The sequence below is a fragment of the Dermacentor variabilis genome, chromosome 10 (assembly GCF_050947875.1).
Source record: "Dermacentor variabilis isolate Ectoservices chromosome 10, ASM5094787v1, whole genome shotgun sequence".
Lineage (NCBI taxonomy): Eukaryota > Metazoa > Arthropoda > Arachnida > Ixodida > Ixodidae > Dermacentor > Dermacentor variabilis.
Window position 1 is genome coordinate 24460885 of NC_134577.1, and position 11829 is coordinate 24472713.

At 46.5% G+C, this 11829-nt stretch overlaps 1 protein-coding gene across 1 annotated transcript; it reads right to left on the reverse strand.

Annotated features, from left to right (window-relative positions):
• Nucleotides 1-1519: 1519 nt before the first annotated feature.
• Nucleotides 1520-11625, reverse strand: mRpL28 (mitochondrial ribosomal protein L28). Its single transcript, XM_075672031.1, has 6 exons — nt 11374-11625; nt 9656-9908; nt 4257-4400; nt 2813-2945; nt 1741-1777; nt 1520-1662 (listed from the first exon to the last, which is right to left on the reverse strand). The coding sequence occupies exons 1-6, from the start codon at nt 11520-11522 to the stop codon at nt 1578-1580; spliced, it is 801 nt and encodes a 266-aa protein (XP_075528146.1). The 5' UTR covers nt 11523-11625; the 3' UTR covers nt 1520-1577.
• Between the last annotated feature and the right edge of the window lie 204 nt (nt 11626-11829).

An 11829-nucleotide genomic window follows, 5' to 3' on the forward strand; every position in this document is an offset into this window, starting at 1 on the left:
ATGTCGAGGGGTGGCAGTATTGGCGTCATACCGTCTGGAATCACAACCAAGTCAAAACTGCTCTTCTGAAGCTTGGTCTTAACCTCCGGGGTAACATGGCTGCAAAACGCATCCGACAGATGGATCGACCGCATGCCTGCAGGTCCGCCATACATTGCTCGCGGGCACTGCTGCCACACCACTCGAGTCCAGTCTGACATCAGCTGTGCTGTCATTCACCCTTTTTCCTGGACTCTTACGATGACACCTTTAGGAAAACATTCATTTTTGGCATGTCTTTCCTTTTGATGATGATGTATGGTGGAAGCTTTCGGCTGTCAGTTGTTATGCACAGCGTCACTGTGACACGTTGCTTCTCATACCCTGTCATCTTCACCCTCACTTCTCGGGTTCCTACTTTATTAACTGTGCATGCCCTCGGCAGGTCAAAATACACCGGCACCTCATCGGCGTTGCCAATCTGGCTAAGCTCGTTGCTGTGTTCCCTGCAGAGCTTCATCACATATTGCTGAAAAGTGACAAGCTTTTCTTCAAAATTGGCTGGCAGCTTCTGGCATATTGTCTCATATTTCGTCTCATCATATGCTCCACCCAGCCCCGGCATGCATGAAATACCGTGTGGAGAATCTGCATTCTTGTTGCGATCTCCAACGCTTTTATCTGGGTTCCACCAACAGTGACAGTGAAACCCCAGCACCGTTTGCGACGAACAGATTCATAGTCCTCCTTAATTTGTGGATGTCGGCCCTAGTACAGTCCCGTGAACTTACGTGTCGCGGTGCCTTCGATAACCTGAAACTGCTGCTTCCTCTATCTGATAATGCAGGCTCGGTCCACGCCGAGTTCCACCGGTACACTGTGTTTGCCATTATCCTTGGCAAATGCGATTACAGTTTGTTTGAACTTTAAGCTGTAGGAAGCTGTCTACAAACTCATTCCGACTTCCGTTAGGGCTGTCAGGCAACTGACACCAAACAAACCAATGCGCGCCCACGATGCCAGCGAAACCTGCCGAGCGCCGCCGAAGCAACACGCTGATAAGAGTTATCGGGGTTCGTTTTAGCCGGCTTTTTTGCGGGGGAGGGGGGGGGGGTGCTTAAATTTTGGAGTTCTGTGCCGTCATCTGTTGTGTAGTGTCCGAATGCAGCAATGCAAAAAGCCAGAGATAGTGTTGCCAATGCCTAGCCACCTCGAGATTTTGGCGGCTCTGGCTTGACGATAAAGTGAGCAACTGCACTTGGCGGCTTTGGCTATGCTCTCGCCCTCGCAAAAAAATACGGGGGGGGGGGGTTGTGCTTAGATTCGAATGCAAACTTTTTCCGTTTTTCTTTTTTTTTTCTTTTGCAAAAATAGTCGGGGGTGCTTACATTTGCAATAGTTCAATCTGTGGAAAAACAGTGTAAGGTACGTAGAATAGTATGCATATTTCTAATTACACATAATTCTAATGTACCTTAGCATGGCTAATAAAAAATAGGGTCAGACTTTCCGATTCGCCCTCGTACATTAAGTGCCTCAATATCAACAAAATACTTTATTAATTGACTATCATTTGACGAAGTGGGCTAACATAGTAATTATGATGATGACTGCGAGCTTGTGTCTGATGACGGCGACCGCTTAAATGGGTTAAGTCTCGAGACCCAGCTTTCTTGCTGACCACTGCAAGGGGAAAAAAACGGCCAATAAGTCTACGTACAAAATTACAGTTTAGAAGTGAAATGTCAAGCATCAACTTACGCTGTCGCCTCCTGCTGTTTCTTCTCTGCTTCTTTCACTGCAGAAGTATAATACAGGTAAAATGAAATGCAGAAGTAAAATAAATGCACCTTTTGTTTAAGCTCTCATCAATTTGGGACAAGCGAGTCCACTGACTGTGCCCTTGGCCCAAGGATACTTTAAAGGGGCGCTATACAGCAATACACTAGATCAGTTTAGATGGATAATGTCTATGCTGGTGAAGACAACTACCTTCATCCATTTGGCAGAAAAAGATTTATTACTTGTGATGTTGTGCCAAAGAAGATCACTCAAGAGACCGACTTCTGTTTCTTGAGCGCCCTGTCCTTCCTCCAGAGATTATAGGGTACAATGTTTCCAACTGTTGCTATTTCTGTTTTTCCGTATAGTTTTGAACAGAGCAAGGACTAAGATACCATGCAATTCAATGGTCTTCGTCACAGTATAGCATGCGGAGAACACTTTGGTCCATCTAAGATTCTTCAAACTAAGAATGCATCCGTTGTCCGCTGCAGGCAATCTCAGGTTATGTCGCAGATGGGTGAACATCACAACGCTTGATAAAACATTTACCAAGTGGTAATGATGACTGCTTTTTCTTCTTATTCTTCTTCCCCCCTCCCTCCCTCCCCAGTATCACAAATGTATTCATGGTAAAAGCAGCGCAAAAAGACAGCAGCACAGGAAAGAGAAACACACAGGACAGGCGCTTAACTAACAACTCTAACTAACAAGAGTCGTTAGTTCAGCGCCTGTTCTATGTATTTCTCGGTCTTGTGCTGCTGTCTTTTTGCACTGATTTTACCATGAAGATCAACCAACTCGCCCAGTTTTACACCCTATCACAAACGTATATTTTTGCAAGATTTTCACGATGCAAATGTTCGTACTTTGAAAGAGTTGCATGGAGGCTTCTCTATATCGACACTATACAAAACTGGGCTTTTTACACAGCACAATATTTTGTTGCATTTGCCCTTTACAGCTGCTGCAGTAAAACAAGAAAGCCAAGATTTCCATGTAATGTTACAACATGCAGCTACAGATGCTGCAAAGGCAAAGCAGTGCTCACACTTCAGCTCCTCCAAGAAGTCGTTCAGGAATTGATACTTGAGTGGCTTCGGCTTTGGGAGGGCGTCCTCGTAGTCCATGAGCTTCCTCTCAGCTTTCCACAGTGTCAGGCCAAACCAGTCTGCTTCTTCCTCCTGCAGCAGAATGTCAAACTGGACTTCGCAGGTAACAAAGCTGGAGAAAGCTTACCGCTTGCTCACATCACAGCATCGCCCGCAGCTTACACAGACATCCCAGAAGAAATCAAAGTGTTCAGTTATTGCTCCCTACCTGTGCAAATCGGGCAAAAACTTGAAGGATGTTCCATTGCTGCTTGCGCTGCTGGCAAGCAGCAATGTTCTGTTCAAAGCAGCAAAGCAGCAAAGTCTGTTCCTACGCTGTTTCAATGCTAATCGCATTAACGTAGGCATTCATAGGTAGATAGGTTGTGCTGAAATTTTGATGCAAAAGCATCACATGGCCCATTGAGAGAAAACGCCGGCATCTGTAGCAGCAAAACGGCACCTAAATTCCCACTGGCTGCGACACTCGATGGAGCAGCGTGGGGGAAAGGGTACACCTGGTACCACGCCAAGCGTCGCATGTTTTGAACACATATACACAATTAACAGGAAAGGGAAAGCGAGGAGCAGGCTGGCAACTGCCACCGGAAGGGGCACAATGGCTGCCTATTCTTCAGAAGGGAGGTGACAGCAACACAGAAATGGAAGATAGGAAGGAGGGGATGAAAGAGGAAAGGAAGAGCAACAGGACAAATCTAAAGACTAAAGTAGAACACAGTACGGATCACACACAGTAGAGCCGGTCACTAAAGGTTGCACGAGGGTAGCGAGCATCGCTTTGAAGCCATGTCACTTTCGCTCTCGGAAGCCTGTGTTATCCGCATGTTCCTTGTCCGCAGAAGCTCTAGCCTGCATTTTAACTTAGCCTTGGTAATCACTACAAAGTAATTAATGTATAAAAAAACAGAATGTGAGTTTTGAACTTACGACCACATGCTCAGACTTAGTGTCTTACCTGGCGGGCTTAACCAGCGGCTCCTAGATTGTAGGCATGTACACTCTGCTCTAGGACATCATGATACTTGACAGAAATTTCCATTGCCAAGCCCAGTGTGACGAAAGTGGTGACGTCAAAATCACCATGGCTTACTCAAGTGTACCCATTACATTCTATGGCAGTCAGGCAAAGTATCATGACGTCACGGATCAAAGGGCACCAGCCTTGCATCACCTAGGAGGCATTGACCAAGCATTTCAACACGCTCGCTTGCTCACGAGGAGTTCATAACTTTGTAGACCGTTCAGTGGCGTTTCAAGTGGACATCAATGCTTTCATATTCACAACTCATAAAATCTGCTTAGGTGTCCTCGTATTTAAAAAAAATTTTTTTTTAGTGAACATGAGCCATTGTAAAGAGATCTGCAAGACGCATGCCAACTCACTGATACAATGAACTCCTTGTACTTCTCCAGAATTTCTTTCTGCTTCTCAGGGTTGTCAGGGTACAAGTCTTTCCTTGCCAAAGCCAGCAACATTTTCCGTCTTAGATCAAGTGCAAGCTGGGAGTGCAGGTCTTGTACTGGCGTCTGAAAAAAAATTGTCACCCCACCTGTGGGATCAATGTGCGAGGCAGTTTGCTGAACAAATGGCGGCATAGACATTTTTAAATTTTTTTTTTAAAGCAACGCATACAAGCAAAATTTCCTTGTATTATGACATGGAAAATGTAGACCTGGCTCCTGTGACGAAACGATGCAATAGAGACAAGCCCTAGGATCTGCAGCTGGCACTTTGTTCCCATTTGAATGACGACGGGTAATGTGGGCATATGTGCATTGCAAAGAAGCGCAGTTGCAAATTAAGGAAAACGTCTATCTGAACTTCTTTTCACACCAGTGCTCGAAAGAAAACTGCTTGCAAACTTAAAAAACAGACATCAAAATTTTTATTTCTGTTTCTTCCACATATGCAGCAAGTGGCTAGAAACTGCTGTACAGTAGTGAGAATACTGTACCCCTATATACAAAACCATTTGCAGTGCAGAACTACTAAAGAACAAATTTAATTTTGTCACATCCAACGCATTCACACCAGAATAACAAGGGGCAATGTACACCTGCCCTTGGCAACACCCCACTGTACTTCTGTGAGTACCTGCCACATTTTTGTAATTTCCATAATCCAAGAACTTTTGCACTGAGGCAGTAACCATGCAGAAAAATTCAGAGCTACAAAAAAAAAAAAAAAAAGCAGTTTGTTCATAAGTAACAAGAAACATGGGCATAGTAGGTTCTATTCCATGCAATCCGACTGAACAACAGTCTATTATAGAATTGGCAACAACTTGCAAGAAATATTGGATTAGTTGGTGAATGTTGTGCCGAGTGATAATTCAATAACAGTGATAATCTGGTGAAAGATGGTCACTGGCAAAAGGCAAAACACAATGCATGGCAGTATGAGCAGAAGTATACATATCGCTGAGAACAGGAAGAATTGATAATAATACTGATACAATTGATTATGGCCCGCGAAACGCAGCCACCGAAGAAACAGGCCAGCACGCCTAGTAGTGACGAACTCACATCTTTATTGCCAAAACGCGACTACCGCGGTCCCTTATATATTGCCCGCCAGGCATGGCGCAGCAGCAACACAAAACAAACAGGGCTGCCAGGGGACGCTGCATTTTAGAACAGTTAACATTGTGTCACTCCTCCCCTCTTAAGATGTATGCTACGGGGAGCACTTGACCACTGGTTTCCGAGTTCTTGTGCTACGGCGCAACTGTGGAGTGCAAGATGCAGCCATGACAGGGTTGTCCACGGCACAGTCACTTCCAGATACGCTTCCCGGCGACTGTTCCTCATGTAGCACGTCGGGTGCAGCTGGCAGATGTCTGGCTGGTTCTCTCTCAAGAAGCACATCCGGGATAGCTGGAGAATGGATGGGCAGTTGCCCCAGTTGAGGAGAAACTTCTGCTCCAGCAGGACGAAGTGGCGCTGTCTGAGCAAGGCGCAAGTGGTCATTGTGTCGGCTCCATGTCGAACCGTCTTGACAAAGAACCTGGGCCGACGGTGGATTGACGTCTGAAACACTGGCAGGTACCCATGGTGCACCTGTGCGGAAGTTTCTCGCATACACGTTATCTCCTGGTTGGAGTAATGGAGCCTGCCGTGACCCTCTGTCAGCATTCAACTTCTGTTTCAGTTGTTTAAATAGCACCGATGCTTGTAGGCTAGGCCGCAGGACATCCAGAGGAGTCTTGAACATTCTCCCCATTAGGAGCTCACATGGTGGCCGACCAGTTACTTCATGTGGGGTTGTCCGATAATGAAATAAAAACCTGGAAATCTGTGCCTTGAAGTCGCCAGAGCCAGACTTCTTGAGTTTGTTCTTTACAGTCTGTACCACTTGTTCTGCTGCACCATTGGAAGCGGGGTGATACGGTGGTACATGCATGCGGCGAATTCCATTTAGAGTCAAGAACTCAAGGCACTGTGCACTGGTAAACGCCGGGCCATTGCCAGAAACTATTACGTCAGGGAGGCCATGCTGAGTGAATGCAATTCTCAGGGCAGAAATGGTAGCTTCTGCAGATGCGGATGACACAGGAAAAACCTCTATCCACTTTGAGAAAGCATCCACGATGATTAAGAACGTGTGTCCTAGAAATGGTCCCCCGAAATCAGTGTGGAGCTGTGACCAGGGTCGGTGCGGAAACGGCCATGGCATCTGTGGGACCGGCTGCGCAGCCCGTTGTTGAGCCTGGCACGTAGCGCAGCTTTTCACACTGTTGGCAATGTCATTGTCTATGCCTGGCCACCAGACATGGCTCCTGGCAATCATTTTGCTTTTTTCAATACCAGGGTGACTGGCGTGAAGTACTCCAAGAACTTGGGCCTGCAGTGATTTGGGAATTACTACTCGTGACCCCCACAGTAGACAGCCTTCATGAAGACTGAGTTCTGAGCTTCTTGTGCTGAAAGGGTTCCACTCTGGCCCAGCTGGAAGGCTCTCTCCTTTCAATACAGAATGCACAACATGACCCAGAACTGGATCGTTCCTGGTGGTTCGTGCCACCACAGCAGGTGAAAGGAATCGAGGATAGGCCTCCTCCAACATGAAAATCTCGGCAGGGGCAGGCAGTGTGGTGCTGTCGTTAGGTAGTGGCAGTCTGCTAAGAGCATCAGCAGGGCCAAGCTCTCTTCCAGGCTTGTATACCAGTGCGTACTTGTACGCAGATAGCTTGAGAGCCCACCGGACTAACCTTGGTGATGCTTGCACAGGAACAGGCTTGTTGGCACCCAGCAGTCCGAGAAGTGGCTTGTGGTCAGTGTATGCTTTAAACGGTATGCCCCACAAGTACTGGTGGAACCGCTCTACACCAAACACGAGTGCCAGGGCCTCCCTGTCAAGTTGACTGTAATTTCGTTCTGCTTTTGACAAGCTCCGTGAGGCAAAAGCAATCGGATGTTCCCGGCCATCAGCATCTTTGTGGGCCAGAACTGCACCTATGCCATAAGGTGATGCGTCACAGCTGAGGCACACAGGCGTGTCAGGGCGGAAATGTACGAGAACTGGAGCTGAGGCCACCAGGTGTTCGCAGGCTGTGAATGCATCTTGCTGGTCCTGCCCCCACTCCCATTTCTTTCCATCACAAAGAAGAGAGTGTAGGGGAGAAAGAAGTGGAGAAAGATTAGGCAAAAAACGTCGGTAAAAATTGACAAGTCCCAAGAAACTCTGAAGTTCTTTGACGTCCTTTGGCACAGGGGCATGCAGAATGGCAGCCACCTTGTCGATGTTCGGGGAAAGGCCCCCACTTGCCTGCCGCTTCCTGCTCCTCGTCTGCAAAGTACTTCCGTTGTCCCTCACGCCCGAGAGCGCTGACGAGCGCGGACGCTCGTCGCGCGTCCGTCCAGTCGCCACCGCCGGCCGCTTTGAGGTGGGCGAAGCTCGTTGGTTCTTGGGGCTTCGGTCGGAACCGCAGCAGGAATCCCATCCTCGTCGCCAGTTGATACAATTGAGTATGGCCCGCGAAACGCAGCCACCGAAGAAACAGGCCAGCACGCCTAGTAGTGACGAACTCACATCTTTATTGCCAAAACGCGACTACCGCAGCCCCTTATATATTGCCCGCCAGGCATGGCGCAGCAGCAACACAAAACAAACAGGGCTGCCAGGGGGCGCTGCATTTTAGAGCATTTAACATTGTGTCAAATACCTGTGTCACGCTTCCTGTCCATAAAAACTAACACTGTTGTGCATACAGTTCGGACAGCAAATCACCCACTTGACCGTGTAGTTGACTGCACGACATACATGGAGCTACCAGTAGACAGAGGTTCGCTGGAAGACACGGACTTCGTATGACCAACAAGAGAAACCTGAGCCAAGGGCCAATGTTTTATGAAGTGGACTTGTCACATCCCCTTGCGAAGTTGAGTTTGCTAGCTGAGTCAAGTCCTCCAGCTCAGTCAGATCCTCTAGCCCTTGTTCAAATACTACCGATCTCTTCTTGGGCCTACAAAGTGCCCGTGCTAATCATGAGTCACAGTTTGGTCCCATAACCCTTCAGCCACAGTATGGAAGGGCAGGCGTGGAGACACAGACTCAAAGATATACAGCACGAATGCTGACTATCAACTGAAAGGCTGCAAAGTGTTGGAAAATAAAGACAACGAAACTTATTTGTGCACGTTCAAGGGAAGACAGCACCGAGCTGTCATGGACTTGAGTGAACGATAATTGCTTAGACTACAGATAAACTGAACCCCTGAATACTCAATGCAGCTCTATTTCAGCTCGGCATGCCGAGCATTGCTGCACACAGACACTCTGGCAAAGGCGCTACCATGTTTGATAGGATGTCTGATGTGCTGCGTTCTGTCATTAATCAATGGCAAAACAATAATCTCCCTTTTTTGTAAAACCAACCAATGACCAACTTGTTCGTGAGCTTTGAGCGTAGTCAGTCAGACGACCATTTTTATTTAAAAAAAGAAATGCAACATGAATGACGGGGTACTAAAATGGCATTTCATTACTCTGTAATTATGACTATTGATTAGAACATGTACGAAGCATCATCTCAGCAAGAATGGCTGATGTGGTGCACTAAATGAGTAAAATAACAGAGACCACGGTTATGACTTGTTAATAAGCAGTGGAAACCAGTAACGAAGAGTTGCGGGCTTAGCTACCCTGCACCAAAGTGGCCAATTTTGGGGGTTATTAGCGATGGAAGATTTCAGCTTTTCTACAGCTTGGTCACTTTTTAAATCAATATTCAGAACAGCAATGCAGTACAACAATTACAAGCACAGTGGAGTACAATTAACAGTCATGTTTCACACCATTAAAACACCACGCACCCAGCTACACATAATACTTCCGGTTTCCATGACTGAACTGTGACACCCAGTCACCGTTAACGCATATCTCTGGTGTGCACATTCAGTGGTGTAGAGTGTGGGCAGCCGTGACAACCATTTATTCCTGATTGGCTACTTTAGTGGCTGCCTTTCCGATTTGTAGAGTCAGACTGGCTCATTTTTTGCTACTTCTGATAATTTTGCGGCTATATTTCTGAGCTTGGGAACTGCCGAACTTGGCTGATATGCAGCGATAAGTCTGTTATCTCTAACAGAATAATCAACAGCACAGCCACTAGTAGCTGGCACAGCGACAGTGGCAACAATAATGCCCAGTGGTTCAGCAACAACAAGTGTTCCAAACTCTCTCTCTCTCACACACACACAAACAGCAAATATCAGCAGATGTGCACTTACTGCGCACATGCACTGAAACATGGGAGAACTTGAAGAGAATAAATAATCACCTTCAAGATGTACAAGTCGAAGCCAAAGTGTTCATTGATGAGGATCATCGTTCTCTCAGTGACCGTGACACGCATGTACTTGTCCAGGATCTCGCTGTAGAGGATGACCCGGCGCAGTTCTGGAGTAAAGAACTTGACATAGTAACCTACGCTGTTGGGAGCATAGCCAGGCACGATGCCTTCTCCGCCCCAGATGCCTTCTTGGCACTCTCTTGGATATGCCACAGGAATTGGTCTTTCTTCAGTCCGAATGCTGGAAGGGCCAAGGTAAAGACAAGCAGGTTAGGTCATACTCATTTACTTGTTTGGAGCTGGTTTGCTAACAAGCCAAGAAGTTAACAAAAACATTGTAGCTTAAAATGATCTACAGTGGCCAAACAATGAAAGCCTCAACCTGAAGCCAACATTTCACACGCATTGCAACTACTAGCCACCCACAGCATTTTGATCGCCTCAGTGCTACACGGGTAACATGCACAAGAACACTGACAAGGAGACACAAAGTAATCGTCTATGCCAAGCTCTGTATATGTATCTTTTCTTACAAGTTTTACCTGGGCAACACGACTTATTAGACACTACCATCACGACTGCTAGTAATGTCCCCTCCCTATTCAATCCACACTCCTGGTCTCTGTCCGCACAAAAAGATCTTTCTTGGATGTTAATATGAATGAATGAGAGCTAAAGCACAGAGATATCGTGTGCATTCTTTGGACGTGCATTTGAAATTGACAAATGAATGGAGCCTATGAGGCTTGGCATATGCATTACTCGCAGACGCCATTTCTGTAGCCACGTAGTGCTTTAAGCTAAATTTGCAAAAGCAGCAGCAGCAGCAACCAATCAGGAACAGTGTTCCCACTTGCTAATCACAAAATCTAGCCTTCCGATGCTGTCTTGATGGCGCATGCAGCTTCAGCTACTTCTACAGAATAAGTTGCTTATTAGCAAAGGCTTTTAGCAATGAGTATTGTTATTACTATTAGCGAAGTTTAGCAGGGCACGAATTTTTCCTTTTTTTTTAGTTAAACGCAACAGCTGGGAGGAGTCGTCGTACAGCCGCTTCGAACCTGCAATTCTGGAGGCAGTAAAAGGCGGCTGCTAAAAATAGCTCTTTTAAACTGGCTTCAATACATACGCAGCAGAACACAAAGCCAAGCTACGCAATAAAATTTGGTCGGGCCTTGGGTCCTAAAACCATGCCTTTGCTATTAGCAGTACTCCAGTGGGAAGCTCCCGATCAATGTTGACCACATTTGCACTCCACCTCCATCAGAATGTGGCAGCCACCGCGGCCAAGACTCGAACCCGCAACCTCGAGCTCAGTAGCAGACGCCAGTGCGGCCGTAGCCACTGAGCCAGCGCAACGGGAGCAAAATAATCGCTAGATTTGCTTGCATGAGGCACCACTCACGTGCTGCACACAATTTTGAATTCGTAAATGAATTCATTCTTGGTCACCTTTCAAATCAACCATGGCCTCTAAAATTTGGATAGTATGATGTAGCTCTGGATGCAGGCACCCAGCCTCTCTTATACTTATACCACTTATAAACTACACCATATACCTTTCTCGAGTGATGCAGTGCGAAGAGTGCACATAACTATAACAGTGTATGCCCCCTTCAACGCAGTTACCGCTGCGCTACATTTTGGTAAAGGTTCGCGAGAACTCGTGCCAGAGACTGCTCAAGGACGCCGATCGGCAAGCTCACATGTTTTGCATTACAGGGTGCCTGACGAATTTCTCCGCCGGAGGTTTGTAGTGCACGGGGGCAGGCTTTCTCTTCATATCTTCGAGAAATCGGCGATAATGCGCAGGAAATCGCTCGAATATTGGCACAAATTTCTTTCCAGCAGACATGGTGAACCACCAGTGCTTTCTAAACACAAGCTGAACACCGTGCAAAAACACAGAAAACCTACACAGAAAAAACCATGCGATGTGTTTTTTAACAAAAAAAAAAAAGAAAGCAATATTCAAACCTCATGGTTGAAAACTTGGCTTATGAAGTTCGCTGTTTCTAGTTTTTAATTAAAGCATGAATATATCTGTAAATCAAACTCCTAAGGAGGTATCATTCTTACGCAATACTATTTTACTAGTGTCACTTGTGCACGCCGGTATTACTTAATCAGTGAATCTGCAGGCAATGTAGCGTGAACGACTC

Coding starts and splice junctions, on each gene's coding strand:
- mRpL28 (XM_075672031.1), bottom strand. CDS start 11,522: ATGTCTGCTGGAAAGAAATTTGTGCCAATATTCGAGCGATTTCCTGCG. Junction 2,946..4,256: donor ACAAGGAGTTCATTGTATCA/GTGAGTTGGCAT, acceptor ATTCTGCTGCAG/GAGGAAGAAGCAGACTGGTT. Junction 1,663..1,740: donor AAACAGCAGGAGGCGACAGC/GTAAGTTGATGC, acceptor TTCCCCTTGCAG/TGGTCAGCAAGAAAGCTGGG.